Source organism: Panthera onca, chromosome A1, assembly GCF_046562875.1.
Source record: "Panthera onca isolate mPanOnc1 chromosome A1, mPanOnc1 haplotype 2, whole genome shotgun sequence".
NCBI lineage: Eukaryota > Metazoa > Chordata > Mammalia > Carnivora > Felidae > Panthera > Panthera onca.
The window spans coordinates 62588645-62613998 of record NC_138339.1 but is presented as its reverse complement, the minus strand read 5'-3'; the positions used below and the strand labels follow the sequence as shown (position 1 = coordinate 62613998).

At 50.6% G+C, this 25354-nt stretch overlaps 1 protein-coding gene across 1 annotated transcript in view; it reads right to left on the bottom strand.

The window, feature by feature from the left end:
- Positions 1 to 8948: 8948 nt before the first annotated feature.
- The window catches only part of NEURL1B (neuralized E3 ubiquitin protein ligase 1B), a 38855-nt gene continuing 22449 nt past the window's right edge, over positions 8949 to 25354 (bottom strand). The window contains exons 3-5 of the mRNA XM_078446870.2: positions 16607 to 17326; positions 14321 to 14446; positions 8949 to 13935 (exon numbers count right to left, since the gene is read on the bottom strand). Coding sequence (XP_078302996.1) covers positions 13691 to 13935; positions 14321 to 14446; positions 16607 to 17326 — 1091 coding nt within the window. The 3' untranslated portion in view covers positions 8949 to 13690. The remainder of the gene's footprint in view (positions 13936 to 14320; positions 14447 to 16606; positions 17327 to 25354) is intronic.

Genomic DNA, 25354 nt, shown 5'->3' with positions numbered 1-25354 from the left:
TTCACCAAAGGAGGCAGAGACGTCAGCAAATTAGTACAGATTAACCCAGCCTGGCAGTGCAGGGGGGAGGGGTGGGGTCTGCCAGGGAAGGCTTTCTGGGGCAGGTCACGTGGAAACTGTGAGGTTTGAATGGAGAGCAGGCGAATAGGCATGACCCAGGTGCAATGTGTGTGAGTGGATGTGCGTGGAGTGGGGGCGGGGGGACCATTCCAGTGGGGGAGGGAAGCTTGTATACAGTGGGCATGAATCCCAATCCGTAAACCCAGGCGAGCATGAAATGAGCTTATTTTCCTCACAACTTCATTTCTGTTTTGAGACCCCATTCCACTGGGGTGCTATCCCTTTCCCCCAAAGTCATGGCCAAGTGGCAGGGGCTGGTATCATGCCAAGATGTGGATGCGGGGTGGGCGTAGGACTCAGGAGCCGTCCACACAGTGACCCAGACTGGCCCTCGAGCATCTGTTACATGCTGACTGCTTGCACCCTATCTGCTTTTCGCCCTGTGACATCTTTCCAGTGAGTACGGAGGGGAGGGGAGGAGAGGTCCCAGGTAAGGGAGGGAAGTGCCAGGGGTCAGGGAGACTCAGTTAATATTTAAAACCTAAGTAAGAGCCTTCCACTTTTGTAAAGGTGGCTTACTCTGGCTGGGGCACAGAGTGCCCCAAAGTGCAGAGTGGGAGTGATGAGGGTGGGAACTGTAGGGGGACAACAGAGGGGCAGAATTGGGGTGGACCCACATATCCTCTCTCTTTTCTCTATGAAGGAGGGGGTGGCCTGAGCCTGATAGGGTTACTGTTCTCTCTAGCAGAGGTGGGTGGGTTCTCGAAGGCCACCGGTGGGGTGGGGGGGGCGTTCATAGTTTCACTCTTCCCAGATCCTGCAGTGAGAGGTCTAGGTGGTTTGGGGCTATTGCATGACTATTATGTTACTATAGAAACCAAGGGTAACAAGTGCCAATCACTTTGTTGGGGTCATGGAGTTAACAGAGGCCACATCTCAGCCCCCCCCCAGAACACAACTCCCTTTTCCCTTGCAAACCAGTAGAGAATGATAAACAGCCCTTGCAGACTCACTGTCCTGATTTAATCTGATTTAACTGCTTAGCAGTAGTTGGGCAGTTTTGCAATTTATCAGTTTTGCAACTGCCACTCTGGGGAGGTGCTTAACAGGTGAATCAGGGCTTCGGTGTTTTCTATTTTATGTAAAGGAAGAAGGGAAAATAGCAAGGATTATTTAAAAAGAAATATTCAAAAGCTATCCTCAAGGTGGAGAATATATCCTCTCCAAACCAGCTCCTTGATATACTTTTTTTGTTGTTGTTATTATTAGCCTAATGAGTCACCGAGGCCAGAATTAAGCTGCCTCAGGGCCTTTGCACCCACTTTTCCAGCTACCTAGAAAACCTTTCTTTTTCTGCTCCACCCAGAGACCATCTACTCCCCCTTCAAGATGCTCCTCAGGAGTTGCCTCCTCCCAGAAACTTCCCTTGATTCTCTCAGTCTAGATCAGGGTGCCCACATTGTCCTGGGTTTACCCTGGCCCCTCTCTTGTAACATCAACATCCATTTCTGCCCCATTCCCTGGTGGCAAGTTTGGTGAAGCAGAGAGCGTGCGGTGTTAGATAAACTTGCTCCCTGGACTGGGCTCTCCTTGGCCAACTCTCTAGACGGCCACCTTGCCTTGTCAGATCTCTTTTCCCACTCTCCAGCCCCTTCCTGCATTAAACAATAATAACGATATTTCCAGGATTCGTATGTTGAAATCCTGATCCCTTAGTGTGACTGCATTTGGAAATGGGGCCTTCGGGGAGATAATTAAGGTTAAATGAGGTCACAAGGGGGAGCTCATCCAGTAGGACTGCCGTCCTCACAAGAAGAAGAGACACCTGAGATCACTCGCTCTGCGTGTGCACAGTGGTAAGGCCACGCCAGGACACGTTGCCACGGCAGGAAGAGAGTCACCACCCACCCGCCCTGCCAGCACCCTAACTTTGGACTTGCAGCCTCCAGAACTGTGAGAGGATACGTTTCTGTTGTTTAAGCCCCCCAGTCTGTCATATTGTATGGTGGCCCCAGCAGACTGGGACACAAGTGTATGGGAGTCACCCCCCGATGGCCACAGAGGAAGTTTTAGCAGTATTCCCATTCCTCTTCTATATTTGGGGATTTTTTTCCAATTAAAAAAAAATTATGGTAAAACACGCATTAACCATTTTTGAGTTGTACAGGTTTGTGGCATGAAGTACATCTTCATTGTGCAGCCATCATGACCATCCATCTCCTGAACATTTTTCATCTTCCCAGACAGAAACTCTGTGCCCGTTAAACTCTAACTGCCCCCTCCCTCGGCCCCCCGTAGCTTCCATTTGGCTTTCTCTCTCTATGAATTTGTTTTTTTTTTTTAATTTTTTTTTAACGTTTATTTATTTTTGAGACAGAGAGAGACAGAGCATGAACGGGGGAGGGTCAGAGAGAGGGAGACACAGAATCCGAAACAGGCTCCAGGCTCCGAGATGTCAGCACAGAGCCCGACGCAGGGCTCGAACTCACGGACCGCAAGATCATGACCTGAGCCGAAGTCGGCCGCTTAACCGACTGAGCCACCCAGGCGCCCCTTTCTCTCTATGAATTTGACTGCTCTAGAGACTGCATGTAAGTGGAATCGTATGGTAGTTGTCTTTTGTGACTGGCTTATTTCACTTAGCATAATGTCTTGAGGGTTCCTTTTTATTGCATTTCCTCCTACTTGTTTAATTTCAGTGTGCCTGACACACGGTTTTGTGTAGGGCTTAGACTGGGCCAGTCAGCTCAGTGGCCTGAGATATGGACCAGAGTTAGGGGCCAGCTAGCACCCTCCTAGGACTGCAGGGTCTGGGGGAGAAACTTGTCAGGGTCCCAGCCCCAGTCCATCCCCACCAAAGCTTCAGCCCAACCACAGGCTCTGATGTAACCTCAGCCGGGCCGCAGTGTCACCCTAGCTTGTCCTCCTCAAGCTTACCTGGATCCACAAGGCCATTCGCAGGAGTCTGGATTCTCAGGTCATCTGGTGACATCTCAAGGATCTGCTAAAGGTGGGGTGAGGGCAGCAGGCTTAACCAGCGCTTGAACCTTGACGGCCTGTCCGGCAGTTTCTTTCTCTTCAAGTCTTTGCACCCTCTCCCAAGACCACTAGAGGACGACAGTGCTCCATCTTCTGCAAAGAAACTGCCAGACCCTCCCAAGGAGGAGCCCAGGGAGCCCTCTTCTCTGGACCTGGGGACTTGGGCCTTAAGGTGAGAATAGGGAAAAGTTAGTTCCAACGGAATGGGGCCCTCACAAGATCATCCTGCTTCCTGACCCTCTGCCCAGGCAACTCCACTGCCCTGTGCCCTATCTGGGGCTCCGGAGTAAGCCTGCCTAGGGGTCACTACCCAGCAGAGTCCTGGGAACCTCTTGGAGGAAAAGAGGTTGGTTGTAGCAGAAGGAAAATGTCTCCTGGGGACCTCTGCCCGGGGCCCTGGTCTGCTTTTCCAGCACAACTGCCCTGAATCCTCTGTGTTGGGGCAGCTCCCTTCTGCACAGTGTGCTTGGGCCGGTCTCTGCTGGCCGACTGCTATCCACCCCCCAAGGCCCAGTTCTCGTGTGACCTCCTCAGGGAAGCCTTGTTCAGTAGCCTGGCCTCTGTTAAGAACAACTCCAACTGAACCCCTCCCAGGGTGGAAAGAAAGACTTGGCCAGGAGGGATGGCCCTGGAGTCAAATCTAGATGGCCCTGGGACTACCTGGGACCATCTCTCAGAGAGGGCAGAAACTGAAGGAAGATTAGAATTGCTCAGAATAATGGAGAGGGTTCTTTTTTTCTTTTTTTTTTTTTTGAAGGGTGGGGGTGGGGGAGGTGGCACCAGAAAAGGGAGAAGAGCGTTAGCTAGTAAGGGAGACCGGGGTGGATGGGGAAGGCCAGAGACATCGCACCGGGAAATTTCTTACATTTCTGTCCTGGGGTGGCAGGGGGCATCTTCTATGCCCCACCCCCTTCCTCCAATCCTCCATCGTGGGGCAGATCCCCCTGGGGGGTATGGACGTGGGCATGGTCAGTGCTGAGGCTATGAGCGTGGCCAGGCTGCAGGCAGCTCCCCACTCAGCTTAGCTAGGGCAAGGCCTGGCCCTTCCCACGCCCCTCCTGGAATGTAGGGCTGCTCCTGGGAGTTGAGCAAAAGTGTGACTTTCCCTCTGGAGTCCGAGGTCAGTCAGCCTCCCAGGCCTGGGCCAGCATTCTTGATGGGGAGCCAAAACAAGCAAGGGGCGAGGGGCCGGGGCAAGCTCAGGGGCCTGGCAAGCCCCCGCCATCTGATTGCCCCTTGCTTTCATTCCTTGTGGGAAGGAGGTGTGCTAACGCCAGAAATTGCACCCTGGGGGCGGGGGATATAAATACCGCGGTTCTACTATTTGGTAGACCCCGTGCTGGTCACCTGTAGATGCTGCTGACAGTGTCGCGGGGCCACCTCCTGAGGCAGTACAGGACCTGAAGGAACACCCAGCCGGGGTGGGGGCGGGTAATGGGATGAGGAAGCGAAATGGCCTCTAACACTGGTAACAACAATAACCACCATTACTGAGCACCCCCTAAGTGCCAGTCACTTTCTGACTCAGTTGGTTCATCTTGACAAGCCACGAGGGGGCTGAGATCCTCTCAACTCAGAGATCCAGAAACTGAGGCTTAGACAGGGTCAGTGACTTGCTCGTGATCCCACGGAAGAGGCAGGCCTGGACCCCAGGCTCGTCTGTCTTCTGTGCTGTACCTCATCCCCTCACCTCCACCCCACCTCCCTGTTAGGCACCAACACACTGGAAACAGCTGCTCCAAGCTGGGATGCCAGGATGCTGCCTCCCTGGGCGAAGGTCCCCAGGGGACATTTTCTTTCTGCCACAATCAGCCGCTCTTCCTCCCTCTGCGGGCTTGAGGGGATAGTCCTGCAGGCCCCACCTAGAGGCAGGGAAGTGAGACCTACGGGAGGTAGCTCCTCATTGCACAACTCCAGGGGCCACATCCACACAAGCTTTGGGATGAACAGCACCTCTGGAGGCCCCTTGGGGAGGCCAAGTGGCCTTGCTTGTTGGGGCAGAGTGTGGACATGAACTCAGGCCTGTCCTGCGGGCTCCGAAGCAGGCCCTTTGGATTCCTCAGAGGATGGCTAAAGCCTTTCCCCTGGCAGCTGGGAAGAGGCAGGAGAGGGCAGTCTGAGGCTCTCTACCCAGGAAGAAAGGTTTACACCTGGGCAGGCCCCAGCCAGGAGGGGAGAGGGCTGAGGACAGAAGACTAGGCTGCCCCAGGCACTTTGTATTGATGTAGCAGCCCCTGGGCTTCTGGAAGCTTCCCCTGGGTGCATTTAACAGCCAAGGTCGGGGCTCTGTTCCTATTGTGGATGCCTGGAATAGTCATGTTTTCCACGTCCTTGTGTGGGAGCCAAAACCAGTTTCCAAGAGCCAGGAGAATTGAGCCTGAAGGGAGAGGGGAAGATTCCCTGGCCCTAGAATTAGACTAATGGTCATTATGTAAGTCAAGGACCCTGATGGGCGGCTTTCTCTCTTTGTCCTTCTAGACGCACAGCCTGATTCCCTCCCCCCTCTCCCAACCTTTCATCTCTTTTCTCCTCCCCCTCCTCTTACTCCTTCCCCCCACAGCCTCCTTCTGACAATTTACCCACAAACAGTGATGCTGTGGAAAGCGTCAGACCTGGTCAAATTCTGACTCCACAGCTCACACCTGTGTGATTTGGGGCAGGTCACTGCCCTCTCTGAGCCTCTTTCCCCTTGTCTGTAAAATGGGACTATAATATCTACCTCACGGGTGGTCTGTGGGATCAACGAAATCACAGTGTCTATGTTCCGGGACCCTTTGTCCCTGGAAACCACTGGGTCTCGATCCTGGGAACTAAGAACAAAAAGAAAGAGACGAAATCCTTTTGTGTTTGAGAGGCCATATGGAATGGCATGAAGTTGCCTAATCTGAAGTCTTGGTTTCCCCTCCTGCAAGATGGAAGTAATGATACTTCAAAGAGCTGTCGTGAGGATTCAGAGATGTAATGGAAGTCCTCACCACATAGTATGTGCTCATCAGATGATATTATCTCTGTGGAGGATTGCTTGTCCACAGGAACCCAGGGAAAGGGGGAAAGAAAAGTCTCCGTACAGAACTCCTCTGAGGCTGGCTGTGCTTCAGGCAGCAGGATGGCAACGGTCAGGTGGTGGTGAGGGTCAGGGCACAGGCTTCGTACATTGAAACCTTAGAGAAATATGATGTGCCAGGAAGCATGACCCAGGCATCAGTGAAAGCCTGAACAGCCAGGAGAAAGAAGGATGCTTAAATTATATCCCTGAATGATCTACAGCCTTTATGTCTTGAATTTGATCTGTCCTGGCAGCCTCAGAACCACATGGGTCTGAGCACTCTGTTTATGAGTGTTCCCCTCTGGATTGGTTGGTCTTTGAGGGCAAGGGTCATGTCATACTTGGTTTTGTGTCAAGCGTGCGTATGTGACAGAAAGTGATTTAGGGGTTGGGCTTTTGATTCAAGGGGTCAAAAGAAAGACACCCTGGGACTTTTCCTGAAAGGTTTTTAAAGGGTCACTAAGCTGGTATGATATGAGTGAGGAGCCACTGGAGACCATCTTGGTTCACAAAGGGAGAGCCTGCCTGAGAGTGATGTCAACTCAGAGGAAAGCAGAACTGAGAGGCAGATGCCTGATGATATCATGTGGACACCTAGATCCAGCCATTCCTGAAGCCAGAAGTTGACCTGTTTAGTTGTGTGAATTGTTTCTTAAGATGCCTTTTTTAAAAAATTAAAAAAAAATGTTTATTTATTTTTGAGAGAGACAGAGACAGGATACAAGTGGGTTAGGGGCAGAGAGAGAGAGGGAGACACAGAATTCGAAGCAGGCTCCAGGTTCTGAGCTGTCAGCACAGAGCCTGACGTGGGGCTCGAACTCACGAGCTGTGAGATCGTGACCTGAGCCGAAGCCGGACGCTCAACCGACTCAGCCACCCAGGCGCCCCAAGATGTCCTTCTTGAGTTGAGTTTCAGTCTCTTACAACCCAAAGTCTAGATTAGTATGGCCTTTCCCCCCCTTTATTAAAAAGAAATCTTGACGGCACCTATGAAAATGTCCCCTGGCCTAGTAGAAATGGGTGAGATCTTTCAGAGGCACATTTTGCCTTAGCTCTGGAACGGGCCCACCTAGGGTCCAATCCTTCTTTCACCTTGGAGGGACCCTGGTTCCCTCACCTATAAAATGAGAGGAGACTGACATTGTTGTGAAGATTCATTGAGAGAAGTACGAACATCCTGGTTTCTTCTGCTTCATAAATGCAACTTAATTTCTCTTACCCCATTGCTCCCAAAACTCAGTGTCACCAACCCAGGCTGTTTTGGCAAGCCGGGAAAAGCAGATCTGGGCAGCTCCACCTTCTCCCTCCCCCTCCCCCCCCCCCCCCCCCCCCCATGCCCCAATCCTGATATCACTGCAAGGCTCCACCTCCAGAAATCTGGGCCCTGCAGCCCCGCCTGGAGGAAGCCCAACCAAACTGGTCAGCCTGGCCTGGCCTCCACTGGAAGCTTGTAGGCCTTTATCTCCACTGTGACTAAATTTGGATCTCAAACTCCAGACAATCAGCCTGGGAATTCCTGAAGAATTCCAGCAAGGGCTAGCTGTTTTCATCGGTTTTTGCAGAGAAGGGAGATAATTTTTCCGGGTAACAAGTTTAAATTAAAAGTCATAATTCGTCGTTAGAGAGAATTTAGAAAACCCGGTGGGGGAAAGTCAAATAATACCATTATCCAGACACAGCCCCCCTGGAGATTTTGCTTCTTTCCTGTTGGTCATTCCAATGCACAGTCAGGTTTGGGGGCTGTTGGTTGCTGTTTTTAATTCCATGAGATCAGAGTGTATGCACAACTTTATATCTTGATTTTCCCACCATATTTTGACATAACACGTTCCCGTGTTATAAACTCCTTGCCGAGTGCCAGATGCTGTGCCTAGCATATCACCAGCGTGATCTCAATAGCTCACACCCATCCTCAAATCAGGAGCTCTTCTTATTCTTGCTTTGCAGATAAGGAAACTGAGGCACAGAGACCTTAAGTGTCTTGCCCAATGTCATGGTGAGGACGAGGCTGTCTAGCTGCACATGTATACTAGTAACTGGATCCACGTGTGTATCATGGTTCATTCAACGTTTCTCAGAGAAAAGCTGGGTTGTTCCTGCCTGCCCCACACTCAGTCCTCACTGTGCAAATTTCCCACAGAGACTGTGATTCCCAATTCAGTTCTAGGGTAGCAGCAAGGGAGTTGAGCGCATGTCCTAGGTGGCCAATCAGACCGCTGTATTTCCCTGGCCTCTGTGATTGGCTCAGGAAGGGACACGTGATCCAGGTGGGCCCACGCAGGGGAGGATAGGGACTGGGTCAGCGCTGTGGCTAGCTGCGTAGAGAGCCTGCCTGAGAGTGGCTCTGGAGGGCAGAGCGAGAAGGGGGAGAGACCTGCTCCGGCGTTTTAGATTCTGGATCCAGTTGTACCTGAAGTGGGTTCTTGGGTTCATGATACTGGACTTTTGAGTTAGCTGAGCTTTTTAATCCCTTTAAACCAGTTCGAGTTTGGGTTTTGTCACTTGCAACCAAGAGTTCTGGCGAGTTCACTCTGGCTGTTGGAAGTTAGGGTGGCTTATGTAATTTTTTATCATTATAAATACTGCTGCAATGAGTATCTTTACATACAGAGCTTATCCTTGATTAGAATTCTTTCCTTGTGATATTTTCACAAAATTAGGTGGCAAAAGGATCAAACATTTTCAGGACTCTATGGGCATTGTGCAAGATGTTTCCTCAAGGTTGGCAATGCTTTGTATCCCTCACCTTCACTCCCCAACGGTATGTGCAGTTGTGATTTTTAAAATTGAGTACTGAAGAAACTTTCTTTTTTAACAAGCCAAAGTTGTATTTGTTTTTTAAACAGAAAAATTATGTTAATATAAAACAGATAAAAATAGACAAAAACCAAAACACACAACAGGCAAAGCACAACACACAGGACCAGTGCAAACCCTTTCCCAACCACACCCCCAAGTTTTAAAACCTTTATTACAGATTCCCAAAGATTAGATTGTATTGGAGAAGTCACAGTATTGAATCAGAAAAATAAGAATAAGAGACATTTTTAAAAAGGCCTGTACACAGGTAGTGGGGGGATGGGATGAGAGACGTATACTTTATCACTCCTACATCAAAAACATAATGCAGAAGGGTTTAAGTGATTAGCACATATTTCTAGAACACTACCATGTATGCTAGTCCCTTGCCCACTTTTTAACGTTGCTTTTAAAAAGGATAAAAAGTGCACAGACACTTTCATAAGGCACAGACAGATTGTTGTACAAGTCATTTCATTAGGGCTTGGAAAAGACACACAGTTAAATACTGAGAAATGCCAGGAGGCCACGTGTTCCTGAGCGGGCGTCCCTCTGCCAAAACTGGGGCAGAGATGGGATCGAGCAGGGGGAGGTTATTGCCTCTCATTCTCCACGATTTTGTGCAAGCCCATTCTCAACTGGAACTGACGGGGTTGTCTGGGGACTCGGGGATTGATTCCAGCATCCCGTCCCGCCTGAAAGGAGCAGGTAGGCCTCTCCCCACATGTCTCCCTGGTGGGACTTGAAGGTAATCATCAAGCAGTGGAACCTTTGAGGGTTCTGCCCAAGGCCATTTTGGCGGCAGCTCACTGACTGCAAGGTGCCTGGCATTTCTAATGCGGAGGAGGCTTCTGGAAGCATGCAGGAGGCTCTGGGTCAGGAGAGCAGTCGTGGGCACTCACCAGGATAAATCCCCAAAGGCAACAGAATGGCCAAGAAACCCCAAAGGATTGTGTCCCGTGTCTTATTATCCTGTTAATGCCTCTCCTTCTGAAGGTAGAGCTAGGGCTATCCTCTCAGCTCTTCATTCCCAGCACCCCACACCTCGTAGGCGCTCAGCAGATGTTTGTTGAATGACTGTGTGTGTGTGTGTGTGTGTGTGTGAGTGTGATGTTTTACCAACCCCCTGAGCACTCATAACTTGATTTCTGATTCCTTCAGTAACCTTTAATGAGTACCTACTACGTGCTAGTATAGGCCCCAACACCAGAGGGATCAAATAAAAGTTTACACATCTGTCCATCTCCTGCTCTAGACAATCTGCTTCCTGCAGGCTTTGTCTTTAGTCCCAATTCCCAACACTGTGTCCAGAAGAGGCCATGCTGATGAGTGGGTGTTGAGCAAAGTGTTGCTGCACTTAGGGGAGCAGCTGCCCTGTGAGGCTAAATCCCAGAAGACTCCCAGTTCTGGGAATGGACTAGAAAAAGGAGGTTGTTTTGACTTGGAAATGGCCCAGCTTCTCTGATGGCTCAAAATAGGCACAAGACCACAACAAAGGAGTGTCTTCTGGTCTCCCCCTTCTTACCCCTGGAATCCCTGCTTGAGGGGGTGGTGGTGCTGAGGCCCAGGAAGGTGGTGGAACAAGGCGCTCGTTTGCTCCCCCAAGCTGCCTCATGTGTGTGCTCCTGTGTAACAAAAGGAGGCCTTCAGGTTGGACTCGGGACCTCACGGAGCTCAGCTCTGCCAGCAAAAGGTGGGCAGTGGGAAGATGAGCCTGAAAGGAAGGACATGTGTCCTTCCAGAGTATGGGTGGCAGAGGGACCACAGCCTAGAGCTGGAACTCTTCATACAGGTGCGGGTGCCCGGGCTCTCCCCAGGAACTGCCCAGAGAAGTTTCAAAAAAGAAAACTCAAGGCAGTCTCAAGCTTTCGGGGGCTGGGGCCAGGCAGTGGAGAGTGTGGGAGTCAGCACCAGATACTCCTACGTTTGAGTCCCAGCCCCGCCACCTAGTGAGTTTGATCCTAAGTCACTTCATTCATAGGGCCTTGGCTCCCTTACCCATCAGGTGGGCATAACCCCGCGTTTCATCAGTCCTAAGTTGCACGGTTTTTCCACATTTCAAGTCTCTGATTAGAATGAATTGTATAGCTGTGATATCTTGCAGTTAGAATTGGCAGCCTTTTTTTTTTCCCTTAGCAGTACATAAAATGGTGTATTTTATAAACAGTGGTGTTTTTGATATGCCTCAATGGGGTAACAAGACCTGCCTCACAGAATTAGCGCATGAAGATGCCTCGCTAGCCCAATGCCAAGGCACATAATGATGTGAAAGAAAAAAGTGGGGTTCCCTTTCCTCTTTCTTCTGCCATGTGAGGGCCATGTGAGCAGCTAGTTCCTTTATAGCACTGAATAAAACAGTTTAGAGCATCAGGAAATGTCTGGTTTTTAGAAGATAAACACCCCCTTAATTCCTCTTGGAAACAGGGAGTCTATTTATAGCAGCTGCAGAGCAAGTTAAACAGGCCACTAGCTCTCCTTTTGTTCCAGGTAACAGGTCACCAGGAGCATGGCCTGCTCCACCTCAGGTCCAGGCCCTCGGTCACTGGTTTCCTGACGGTGGCTGTACATGACCCTGGCTGGAACCCAGGGGAGATAGTCAGGAAAGGCAAGTGGCAGGAAAGACAAGCTGCCTCCTGCTAGCTTCTGAGACCACCAGAGCTTGTGAATGGCTCAATCCAGTCAGGGGCACTGCTGCCTGGAGAACCAGTCCCGTAGGGGAGGTCATGAGTCCTCTCCCACATGGCCTGTGCCCACATCACCCATGGGGGAAATGGAAGGCTCCTGCAGGCCAAATTCAGCTGGGCATTGAGTGCTGCCTAGTCTTCCCAGCTCTTACACTGGCAAACTCTGGGGTTCCAGTAGCTCCCCCAAAACTTTCATCACAAAAGTAAAATGTGGGCATGTTTCCCAGACTCACTAGGGGAAGATAACCAATTAGGGGTTCTTGCAGGAGTAAGAGTGGGCGTTCTGAAGTTGAGATCAGGTCAGAACACTATGACCACTTCTGGGCAGAGAAGCAGGGGGCCCAAGACCTAGAGCATCACGGAGACCACCTGGGCTTATAGGATTTGATTTGACAAGGGCCCAACTGGGGTGGGCTCTGGGTCCCCAGAGGCCCAGCAAACATGTGTCATATGAATGCAAAAACTCTCTGGATGTTCTTTCCCAGCCATCATCTGTTCAGCAGATGAACAGATTAGGAATTGTCATAAAAATGATACCCATTCTTTGCAGGGTGTCTTGGACTTTTTACATGTTATACTGGGCCTCCCAGGGGTTCTGCAGTGGGCAGGTACTGGGCTTCATCTTGGACGGATCGGTAACTGAGAATCGGAGACGCCCAGGGGCTTCCTAAAAGATACAGCACGAGACCGGGCAGAGGTTGGGCCCAGAACTGGGGACAAAAAGGGAAGAGAGGGCTCGGGCCGGCCCATCAGCCCAGAGATGGTCTGGGAGTCTGCAGAGATGGGCCTAGGCAGGGTGAGGAGGGTGGGGGACAGGGGAAATGCCTGCAAAGAGTCCTGGGAAGGGGGAAGAGTCTCGATGTCAGCATTTCAATATCTAAGCTATTAGTTAACATCTTAATGGTCAACTAACATCTTAGTAATCAGCAGCAAAAGAGAAGCTGAGAGTCAGAACCGGTTGCAAGTCTTTTCCTCCTCCCACTTCACCAGCAGGTTGCCCTGGTGATGCCAACAGCTGCTGGTGAATGCCAGGCCCGGGGAATCACAGCAGGAAATGTGGAGAGCTGTCTGGGAGATGGAGTGGCCTTTCCAATTCCAGGTGAGTCCTCTGCCTCCAGGATTCTTTCCCTCCCCCAGGCAAAGAGAACCTGCTGCTTGTCTTCTCCTTGGTGACAGCAAGGGGTGGACCAGGTGAAAAGCATCTAGGGACCAAGTCAAGGTGCACTGTGCTTATTATTAGGCTGTCCAGGGTGAAGGGGGTGAAGAGGGTGAAAAGGCTTCTGGGGATGACACCACCCGGAGCTCTCAGTGGGCCGTAGCACCCATCAAAACTCCCCTCCAGGACTGAGGAAGAAACTAAAAAAGCAAATTGTTCTTTTATGTTCTTCACCCACCTTCCCCCCTAGGCGTTGCTGCTTTGGAGCTGTAAACAATGAGCTATTTTTGCCTTCCTTTAGAAAATCTGAGTGTCCCTTTTCTATACCATCCAAGGGAGTTCTGTTTAGGTGCAGGCTTCATACATTCAAAACCAGCTGACGTGACAGCCCCAGAAAGTGAACAATTTCTAGTCACGCTACTGTCTGGGCTCTGGATTGCACATTCCTTAGTGTTAAATAACCTCCTAAAGCCAGGATCCCTGGATAAATACCTACGCGTTCTCTCTCACTCATTCTCTCACACATCCCTCTCTTCTCTGTCCACTCCCTCCCCTCACCCTCTCTCACACACACTCAGCCCAACCCCAGCAAAAAGCATTGCACAGAGAATGCTGCTTCCCAGCTGAGAGGTCACCGAGGGACAGGGTGGTCTGCTAGGCAGTTCCTGAGCTTGCTCTTGGGACGGCCTTTTTGGGGGCAAAGCACTTTTGAGCCAGAAGCAGCCCTTGCCTGGGCTCAGACCCCCAGGGCCTCATCTCCATGACTGTCACGCCTTGCCCACTATTGGAGAGTGGCAGACGGGATGGCCACTGCCCTTGGATTCCTTGGCGGCCATGGTGGTTGCCTGGCCCAGGGGCCTTCAGAAAGGTGACCTTGCTCTGGCCAAGGCCCACTGGCAGGCCAGGCTACGGCCTGTAGATCTTAATGACATCCTTGATGGGCCTCCGGCAGATGGGACAGCAGGCCCGGGCCTGCCTCTTGAGCCGCAGGCCGCAGCTGTGGCATAGGCACATATGTCCACACGTGTAGATGACTGTGTCCACTTCACCGTCAAAGCACACTGTGCATTCGCCATTCTTGCTGCCTGCCGGCTCTGGTGGGGAGAACACGGGAGACACTGGGGGGCTCAGCGGGGAGCTGGGTGCCGTCACTGTAGAAAGGGAGAACAAGACAGACCTCAATAATGTGGTTTTCAGGTGGGCTCTGCTGGGGTAACCCCAGGAAGGCAGCGCTTATATGGCCGAACTTGTGGGGAAACAATTTTGTGAGACACCAATTTGGGGTTTTTCTTCTGGGCTTTGTTCCCATTCCTTCCTTCCTTCCACCAGGAAGCAAGCCCCATCATTAGCCTTTGGGATACCAGAGCTCGATTTCTCCTCCCTCCAGGTGAATGTACAGCTGAGACAGGAGAGGATGCAGGGAAGAGGAGGGGGAAAGGTGGCCATCCTTGCTTAGCCTCAAGAAGGCTCTGGCCCAGCTGAAGGAGCCGGGCCGGCTGCCAGCCCCTACCCCCTCTAGGGCTTATACCTCCTTACCCAGGGATGACTCAGATGCTGAGGAGGACTGGTTGACACTGAAGGCCATATCAGAATCACTATCATCCTGGGAGCCGCTGAGGGACCCTGATGGAGACGTGGTCGCAGGGCTGGACTGCAGGGTGCCTGAGACCAAAGAGACTCCATCAGGGGCAGTGTGCGTGTGGGGGGGGTGAGCCCTGTTCTGCTAGTCCCCAGCTCCTCACTCTTGCACCTTACCTTCCCCATCTGTCTAATGGGGGGATAAGAGTTACCTCCCAGGGTTCTGCTAAGGACTAATGGAATCATACATGTGTGGTGGACATCTGTTCTTTGCCTGCCCAGCCTCCATTCCTGTCTATTTCAGAAACAGTACCAGGATTTTATTTTGAAGCACTTACTTCACCCTCACTCACATGATTCAGGCCAGGCCAATAAGATCTTCCACCCCTGCGTCTCAATGATGGTTCAGTTAAGGCTACCTAACCCAACTAAGGTCAAAGAGGCCTTCACTAAAACACTACAGGTGTTGGGAAGGAAGGCACCCACCCATTGGGAGGTAAGCCTGGCACTGTAGAGAGCCTGCCTGAGAGTGAAGCCAAGAGAGGAAAGTGAGCTTTGGGATGGGATCCCGATTACATGCTTTCAACACCTACATCCGTCTGTTCCTGAATCCATCCAATACATTCCCAGACTTTTGAGGTATGTGTAACCATACATTTCCCTTCTGGTACAGGGCACATTGGGGTTTTGTCACTTGCAACTACAAGATTTCTGCCTAGTAGTGTTCGACACAAATGAGTTTTCTTCCTTGCATTCACAGCTATTGAATGCAATAGCTATTATTCAGATAATAATGGGTTATTTTTTAGGTGAGACAGATGTTCCTTCCCTTACCCTGAGGATGAATGGACAGATAATGCAGTCCTGGGGCTGCTGTCAGGTAGAAATCAGGAGGGCAAATCCCTGGCCTCCAAAAGCAGTTGCCTCCATTCTACCTTCTCTTCCTGACCACTTAGGGGCTCATCCTGGTTCCTCTGGAGGTGCTGGGGAGGAGGGCAAGAAAGACTGACTCTAGGCTTAGTTCTTGCCAAAGCCCCAGTGGGAACTTAGGCAAACTCATCTCAGGGTAAATGATGACTATGGTCATCCCTTAAACCAACAAATGATGACCACTGTTTCCTCATTCTTCCTCTTCCTGCAAACAGCAGTCATTGTTAATACAACTTATTAAACATGCTGTAGGTGGCAGGCACCTGCTGAAAGCATTATATACAACTCATCATTTCATCCTCATGACAATGCCAGGATGCAGGTAACTACTCCCTCCCTACACAGAAGGAAATCGAGGCTCAGAGAGGGTCTGTGATTTGCCCAACATCTTCATGGCTGACCAACTATGTGCCTGGGAGAGTCAGTTAATCTCTTTGTGCTTCAATTTTCTTATCTGGAGATGGGATAATGATATTGGTTTCATAGAAGCATCAGGAGTGTAAAACTGAACGAGATGACACGAAATGTTCACCGTTTCTGTACCCTTTGGACCTACTTCTTGAATCATGAAAACGGAGCTGTGCTCTCTGGGAACCTTCCCTTGGCCACCACCCGTTTCACCAAGTGGGAGAAAAGCCACTCAGCGGTGGCACACATCACACAGTGCAGCTCTCCATTCAGCTGTGTCTCTAAGCTCCTCCTATGCATGGCCTGCGTCCTGTCCTCTGCCATGCCCCATCCTGGAGCCCAGGGCCTGGCCCACAGCTGGTGGGTGCTCGGTGTCCATTTGTGGCATGAATGAAGGCAAGAATCATTTTAAAATAAGATGGCTCAAGCCTCCATTCCATTTTCTGTGGGCAGTGTTATTCTTATATCCCCTTTTAAGTATAGTTGTATTCACTTTTTCTCCTACACTTAATATGCATTACATATTAATTTTATGTAATTGTAAAAGACAAATAAGTGATATAATAGAACAACAGAAATAAAAATTGTACTGGTCATTTACCGACTGCACAAAGCCTTCCAGGCCCTGACCCCAGCGGGAACTTAGGTCGGTGGGGGCAGAGTGGGGACTGGGGCCGGGGACTGGGGCCGGGGGGGGGGGGGGGGGGAGGGCAGCCACATGGACATCCCTGGCGCACTGTCAGAACCGCATTTCGGGGCCGCCCTACTGAATCAAGAGACTAGGTGGAGGCAGGAGGGCGCTAATGCGCGCTCCAGGCTGGGCTCCTGCGGTGGCTAGAGCTGCCCAGCGATACCCTCGGGCTCCCGGGGAAACCCCGCGCACGCGCGGTCGGTCGGGAAACTCACCGAGGAGGCGCAGCTGGCCCGCGGCGCCGCCGCGCACGGCGAAGAAGGCCCAGAGCGCCTGCGTGGTGTCGACGCACAGCAGGCGGCCGCGCGGGCGCCCGTTGACGCCCAGGAGCACGTCGCCGCCGGGCCGCAGCGTGAAGCTGAGTGCGTCGCCGCCGTTCGGTACGGGCCCGGCGCGCGCCACGACCCAGTACTCCTTTCGGTCGAGCAGCGCGTCGGGGTCGGCCGGCAGCTCGGCGGGCCGGAGCCCGCCCGGGTCGCACGACGTGATGCCGAAGGCTACCGCGCCGGGCGCCGCCAGCCCCGGGCGGCCCACCTCCACGAAGAGGCTCTCGCCGGGTCGCAGCGGGCGCTCGGAGAAGACGAGCGTGCGGCCGCCGTCGGGCCGCGGGGCGCAGGCCACTTTGCGGTCGGCGGACAGGCTCACGTCGGGTCCGCGCGTCGCGTGGAAGCGCAGGTCAGCCTCGAGCAGCGCCGGCGACGACGCGGGCCGCGGGCGCTCGCGGGGCCCGCACGGGATGGCGGCGGCCGAGGCGTCGGCGGGCGGCGGGCCCGGGGCGCGGCCCAGCGCCAGGTGGCCCAGCTTGGCCACCACTTGGTTGTTCTCGAGCTCGTTGTTGTCGAAGTTGGCGGCGTCGTGGCTGCTGGGCGGCAGGCAGGCGCTGAAGCGGGCCTGGTTGAGGCGCGCGGGCGTCAGCGTGTCGGCGAATGCGCTCTCTGCGCCGGGGCGGAAGGGGGGCGGTGAGGGTGCGGGCAGTCAGCGGGGGAGTCTCCCCCCCCACGCCGCCCACAGGCCTCGGTCCCCTTCCCCCCCCCCCCTCCCGCACAGCCCCTCACTTTTCTAGTTCACGTGTGTACTGACTTAAGAACCACAGGTGCACGGAATCTGATTAAGCATAACCCTTTGACTTTGGGATGGGCAGATACAGCCCTTCCTCCGTTTTTCCCTTCTTTCCTCCTCCCTTTTTTCTCCCTCCCTTCTTCGCTCTTTTTTATTCCTCCCTCCTTCCTTGCCGCATTCCAGAGGTTTTCACGTTTTGGAAAATCTGAAAACCCTATATTGTCGGCCTCCCCAACTAGAACATAAGCTCCAAGAAAAAGTGAATGCTTTTGCTCTTTATTTCTGGCCTTTTGTGACAGGTGCTACTTTAAGCTCCTTTCATGTGTTATCTCAGTCCTCATACAGCCTGTGAGGTATGTTCCGTTATTACCAGCCATCTAGCAAAGAAGGGAGGTGAGGCACAGAGGGGTTAAGGAATGTGACCAAGGGTCACACAGCAACTGTGGCAAAGCCACAACAAGAACCCTGGCTCTTCAGCACATGCTGACTCTGAAAGAAGGCAGCGCGGAGCCCAATGCCTAGGTGGTGCACAAACATGGAATGTGTAAGAGATGGCCTCATTTTATAGGACAGAAAACTTAAGAGTTTTAAGTCAAAGTCCTGAAAATATTTTTGAATAATTTTTAGTGATAGGGAAAAATGTTCACGATACTACATATTATATAGTTAAGTAAAAGGAACAAAAGTAGTGTTTCATTTAGGTAATACAGGTCTTTATACTTTGGTAAATTACTTGTTGATTGTCTCCCCAACTAGAATGGGAGCCCTTGCCTGTCCACCAACACGTTGTCAGGGCTTAGCAGATTGCTGGGCAAAGAACCTTCACTGTTTATTGGATGAATAAATGAATGAATGAGGTCTCTGAAAGACACTGATGACCACTCTGAATAACAAATCAGGAGAAGAAACAAATAGTCATTAAAGTATTGTGAAGTTCTTGTTTTAGAACTTCATACTTAGAAAAATATTCTCATTAACCATAATAGGTAAAGCAAGAAAAAGTGTTTTTCAAACTTCTCTAACCAGCCCCCTCTGGCTAAGATTTGTTAAATGTTACCATTCTGTGGTTTATATCATGGAAAAAAGGATTTCTTTCTCTTTAGTTTTCCAAATATAAAATTAAGTCATAATAATGAAGATGATTTTTCAAAAAGCATGCCATAGCCCCTAGTGAGAATCTGTTATGTTACTCCCTACCCCACCTGTAAAAATCTACAGGTTTTATAAACTAGCCATCCAAGTTCAGACCATGGTTCATAGACCTGTTTGTGTAGCCTACTGGTGTGTTAACTAATACTTCTACGATAAATATGTATACCACAAAGTCTTATCACCAGAAAACCTATATTTTAAAAAATCGTTTTCAATTATTAATGTGGCAAAACACCCATTATATAACATTAAGTGAACAAAAGAAGATCTAAAAGTGAATATATTATTTGATTCTAACTGTGTGGGAAATGTATGTATAGGGTGCATAGAAAAAGTACAGAAAGGATATACATAACAATCTGATGCTGGTTATCTCTGGATGGAAATTTGCTTTTTATAAAGTTTTTAGATTTTTCATTTTTCTCTAATGAACATGTATTGGTTTTGTAATCAGTAAAACAAAGGCATGTGTGAAAATCTAAAGTATTTTTTTGAAAAGGTATTTTAGATAGTGGATGTTTCTGGTGTAGACGTCAACTTCTGGCAAGAGCCTCTGGGTGTGGGATGTGATACACTTTCCCAGGACTCTGCCCCACCCATCCTGCTAGGCTAAGCCTAAAGGCATTGGCTGTGGCAGGCCCTGGGCCTGTGTCCTTGCCAGTGTTTGCTTCGTCCTCCACTCCAGTGCTCCTCCTCCTTGCCCCTGACAGCTCCACATAGGAGCCCATCCTTCAGTGCAGTATGATTAAGAGCATGGCCTGTGGAGATGGTTCAAGTCCTGGCTTCAGCCTTTCCTGGCTATGTGACTTGAGGTAAGTCACAACCTCTCAGAGCCTCAGCTTCTTCATTTTAAAATGGATTAATCCTGGTCTCTGTTGTTACAGAGATTAAAGCAGATGCTTTTATAAGGAGTGTAGCACAGGGGCGCCTGGGTGGCTCAGTCGGTTAAGCAGCCGACTTTGGCTCAGGTCATGATCTCACAGTTTGTGGGTTCGAGCCCTGGGTTGGGCTCTGTGCTGCCAGCTCAGAGCCTGGAGCCTGCTTCGGACTCTGTGTTTCATTCTCTCTCTGCCTCTCTCCTGCTTGTACCCTCAGTCTGTGTCTCAAAAAAATGAATAAACATTAAAAAAATTTTTTTTAAATAAAGGGTGTAGCACAGAACATGGCACAAAGTAAGTGCTCAAAACATGTTAATTATTATCATTATTTCTTCAACATTTTTTGATCAAAACGTATAGAGTACTTGCCATGTGCCAGATGCTGTGCTGGGCACTGAGTGAAGAGCAGTGAAGAAGCAGACATGGCTCCTGTGCCGGTGGAGCTGCTAGTCCAGTGGGAAGGACAGACTTTAGGCACGAAACCGTGTAAGTACAAACTGTGATGAATGCTACTAAGAGCCACTGTCCTCCATGGCTCTGTAAAATGGGCATGTTTCAGTGGGGGAAAGTCAGACTCTGAGATGCAGAGTGAGCTACCCCACGTCATGCAACCAGGGAGTGTCAGAACTGGGGTTCTTTGAGACTGTGTAAAAGGTGGACTTGATCAGAAGTGAGGCCTGAGAAAGGGTCAGAACAGGCCTCCCTGACGGTGACGATGGAGTGAAGGTCTGAAGGCCAAGGAAGTGGTGCCTAGGAAGTGGGGTGTAGCCATTGCAGACAGAAGGAATAGATTGTGTGAAGGAACAGCATCTCTGAGGTGAAAGCTTAGTCTGTGAGGCTGGGGTGACAACATACGTGACAGCATTCAGCCTGGTACCTGGCACACAGCAGCCCTTCAGAAAAGGTTGGGTCTCCTCACTGTATGCAAGGAGCTTTGTCCCCACGAGGCGTCTCTGAGTGAGACAGTCCCAAGATAGCACAGTGCTGGCCTAGGCCTGACACTTGACAATCCATCTCTCAAGAGATTCTCTGTGGAGAACCAGCTGGTGACAGGCAGAAATGCCACGATATCTAAAGGCCACCAAGGGAGCTTATCAAGATTTCTAACCTGTGACCCGCTCTCTGGGCCTGATGAAAATATACACAGCCATTTTTTTGAGACACAATCTACCAGATGCAACTCCATGCATTATCCTCATCAATCCTCCCCATTATCCCACACAGCTCTATAAGATGGGCACTTTTCACAGTGGGAGGCTCTGAGAGGTGGAGTGAATTAGTCAAGGTCACACAGCCAGGGGTGATCCCAATAATGAGATTCCCTCTCAGGCTACGTGACTCCGAAACCGACCCCACGACCACTAGCAGTACTGCTTCCAAAGTTCAGCTGTCCTTGTTTAGCTCTTTGAGCTGCCAGCATGTGGACTCAGCCTCAGGACAAGTGGCTCTTGGAGTTGCAGTCCCCAGGGGGCCTAATGTGACCCCCGAGGGGAAGAGTCCAACCGTTCTGCCCCTTCCCCAAACATCTACGGAGCAGCAGTCCCAGGCCAGGCACAGGGAGACTGGGGTGACTCGGATTGGCTCCCCAACCTCCCACTCTCCCTGGACCTGGGAGAAAGCTGGGTTCTTGCCTTTCTTTTCTTTCCCTAGCTCTCTCAGGTCAAATATGTCTGGGGCTGGACGTAAAGCAGAATTTATGTCCCAAGAGAAACCCCATCTTTGTGTGAAGATGAAAATGAAGGAAGGCTAGAAGAGTTAAGAGACAGAAGGAACCATCCATCAGTCACTTCATTGTCTCCAAAGGACTGATTCAGGACATGCACTAGAGGCAGAAGAGCCAGGACATGCTGACAGAATGGATGCAGGGCAAGGAAAAGAGGAATCAAGGATGACTCATGAGGTTTTGAACCAATCAACCGAGTGGGTGGTGCCCTTCACTGACAGTGGGGATGGCTGCCTGAATGTGTTCAGTGTGGGATGCCTTTTGGATGCCAGGAGGAGATGTGAGTAGGTAGAAGGAAGTCCGGACTTCAGGGGAGGCGTCAGGACTGGGAATATGGACCTGGGCACCAGCAGCCTAAAGACGGGATTCAAGGCCCCAGTGATGGGCTCAGATCATTGGAGAAAGAGGGTAGGTGGAGAAATGGTCTTGCTTTAGGATGGTTTGTTAAACTCCACAGACGTTTTGTACACTTTTCTACATGCGTGTTGTATTACATGATGGAGAAGAAAGCTGATGATAGAACCCTGGGGCTCTCAGCATATGGAGACAAGCAAGGAAGGAGCCAGAAAGGAAGCCAAGGAGGAGCAGCCAGGGAGGCAGGAGTAAAACTGGGGGCTTGTGAAGCCAGGAGGCACAAGCAGGTGAGAGAGGCTGGGAGAGATCACCTGTGCTGAAAGTGAAAGGCCGGGAAAGAGGACGGGGCTGAGCTGTGGATCTGGCAGCGTGGAGCCGTCAGAGAGCTTGCAGGCTGAAGTGTGGTGAAATGGTGAGGACAGCTTGGTAGCAGCCAGATTTCAGTGCATGAGGGAGGAATTGGATAAAATCGTTGTGAGGTGGTACCTGAGCACCAGCCACCCCACTTGCCACTGTTACAGTTGGGAGCAACCTTCTTCAAAGTGTCTGGTGGTGAACTTAACCCAGAAGATGACATTGAAGGACTAAAATGCTGACAGAGATACTGGTCATCAAGATGGAGTCCTGCCAGATTGGGTGATTGCTGACTGCATTGGTAACTGGTAGAGACCAAATTTTGAACCTCCTCAGCATCGACTTTTTTCCTGTACCTATTAGAGCCTGCAGAACCTAAGTTGGTTTTGGTTCAACTTCAAGAGAAAGCCTTGTTTGCAGTGCCTAAAAATTACAAGCTGGTAGCTGTACCATCGTCTGAATTGTATGACAGTGCATCAGGCTATCGACCCATCATTTCTTGTCTCCTTCAGCTTCTGATTGGTTCAGTTTTATACACAACTGAATTCTGTGCAGTGGAGAAGTGAGCACACAGCCATACACAGCGTAGAATAAACATGGTATAAAAGTCTTTCTGAGGTTTATCCCTTTCATACTTCCTAAATTGCTACCCACTTTCTATTGTTTGAATAGTAAAGTTAATGTGGAAAACTCTATTATATCTGACCATATGTATATATGTAAATGGTGTAAACAAATGTATAATTTACTACTGGTTCTCCTCATACTTTGTACATTAAAGAAAGTGGACCTCTATTTGCATTTTAAATTTCACCCTAAACCTTTAAAATTAAATACAGATCACTGGGATGAGCTGAAGAGGGAAGTGGAGAGGGTGGCATATAGATATTTTTAAGAAAATTTTGCTCTGAAGAGCAATGAGAAAGTAGCTGGTGGAAGAGAGTGTCAAGGGCGTTTTTTTGTTTTGTTTTTAATGGAAATTACTGGACCTCTTTTGTGTGCTCATGGGAATAATCCTGTGGCGAGAGAGAAAGTGAGGCTGGAGAAAGGGAGAAATGATAGGAGCAATGTCCCCAAACAGGCAGGAGGATACAGGAGCAGAGCTCTTTCAGTCTTGGCCACAGGAGGGCAGGCAGCAAGGCAGGGGTGTTGGGGTTTAACAAAAAAGGGTGTGAATGCCAGGTGTGTGGGCCATTGAACTCATGCTTTTCCAAGCAAAGAAGACTGAACCAGGAGAGACAGACCTGTTGGACCCTGGCCAGTCCTGGATGTGACCTCAGTTTCCATCTGCAATGTAAGGACCCTCACCCCTGTCTCATAGACCTGTGGGGAAAGTTAATGGTAGATCTGTGGTATAACAGTGTGCTTGGCACTGTGCCTGGCACAGAGTAGACTTTCAGGAGTCCCTAATAGGATATGCCAGTGGCCACAGACTGAAGATCTCACCCCAGACTCGGAAAGGAGACAATCCTTCAGGCCACCTTGCCAGGCAAATGCCTTACTATTGGGGCAGGGAGGTGGGTGCTGGCCTGGACTGTTTGGAAAGAAAATATTAACTGTAAAAGCCAATTACTTTGTGCTGTTCCCCAGTGAGGCTCTGGATGTAGCCACCTGTAGCCATTCCCCCTCTGCATGATGTGGGGTGCTCACAGGTCCCGTGCTGAGGCAACTCCCAGGGTCTTGAGCCCAACCCCCTTCCCTATCATGACCACTTATCAGCCGGGTGACCTCAGGCAAGTCCCTGCCTGCCTCTCTCTAGGCCTCAGTTTCCTCACTTGAAGCATGGGGTGGTACAGTTGATCTCTAGGCCCTGCATCTGGATCCATAAATGCAAGTCCTTGTCAAACACTTTGTTCATAACACTAATACACAATAAACACCAACTCTAGTACCACCAACTGTTAGGTGACATTAGCCAAATTATCCATCCATGCTGATCTGCAAATGGGGGGTGATGCTATTTCCTGCCTCATACTGTTCTTATGAGGACTGGAAGATAACACCCAGGTAAAGCTGGCAGACGGGGCTCAAGGCTTTCAAGGGTAAATTACTCCCCTGCAAGGCCTATACAGAGCTGTTGTTTCTGGTTGCATGGCATCTGACCCCTTTTCTGGTTCCAGCACCCAGCTTTTCTTCTGAGGGAACTGCCTCACACCCACCTCCCACTTCCACAGATTACCTTGAGAAGGAGGCCTTGGCCACTCTATCCCATCCTTCTGGCAATGGAGAGCAAGGAGTCTAAACCTTGAACTTTAGCTAGACCTTGTGGGAGAGCAGCTCTCCTGCTGGATTTATTATGGTGGGACATGGTACTGAAGCTGCTGGTGTCCAGCCCATCCCCCCCCCCCCCCCCTCCGGTCCCCAAAGGAGAGCTCAGCTGAGAATGATGCTAACAAAGATGATAGGAGGGTAAGAAATAAAGGCAGGTCAGTATTTCAGGTGCTGTTCATTGGGTTCCTGCATCAAGCCAGACTTACAGGCAGGTGTTTCCCTGCATTTTCAGTCATGAGACATCTTGTTTTCCTTAAGCAAGATTGAACCGGTTTTTGCCACTTACAACTAAGGTTTCTGACAACACAGCCTTCAATGCCATGGCTTTAGACTGGTGTTGCTTATTTGGTCTGCCACAGCCTTCCACCACTGGGCAGAGGAAGGACAAAGGGGCTGTGACAGTGACCACTACTGAGGTGTCTAAAAGAGGGACAGAGCTGCCTCAGGACAGCATGGGGCCTAATTCCAGAGCTCCAGGAAAGAGCTTCTCAGAGGAGCCAGGGAAGGGAGGGGGAAACCTGGCCAAACCTTCCTCTCATGGGTCTAAGAACTACTAAATTCAACAGAAAGTCACTTGCCTGGGCTCAGCCCCTTCTCTTTGGCTCGGAGGAGTAGAGAAATCACAGGTTCTCAGGATGGGACTGCTCCAGGTCCAGCAAGGCCATCCTGGTCTGTCCCCCGGGGAATTTTGGTAAACGCTAGGGCCACAATGCAGCCCTGTGGGAGAAGGCACTGCAGTGTAGTTTGCTTGGGGGTGGGGAGGGATGCGGGTACCTGGTGGCACCTAGTCCATTAGTGTGGAAGCTGCTAGGGAACAAGGGACCAGACAGATACACAGCAGCACAGATAAATCTGAAAATGGGGCAAGTGGAAAAAAAAAGAGTAAGATTCTTAGTACAGTCCCATCCATATATACATATGAAACTATACATATTTTTTAAAGATACATCCAAGGACTTATACTGAACACCAGAGTGGTGCCTATCTGGGCAGGGGATGGGGTGAACGGGAGTATAGAATGGCAGCTGGGCATGAAGCAGAAAAGAAACGAGAAGGGGCTTTCGTGGTCCAGTGATGACACCATGCCTTGAACTGGCATGTCTGAAGAACTCAGCTTGGCACCCAGCCGGGAAGAGGAATAGGCACCAGTGCAAAGGGGACTCTCGTGATCA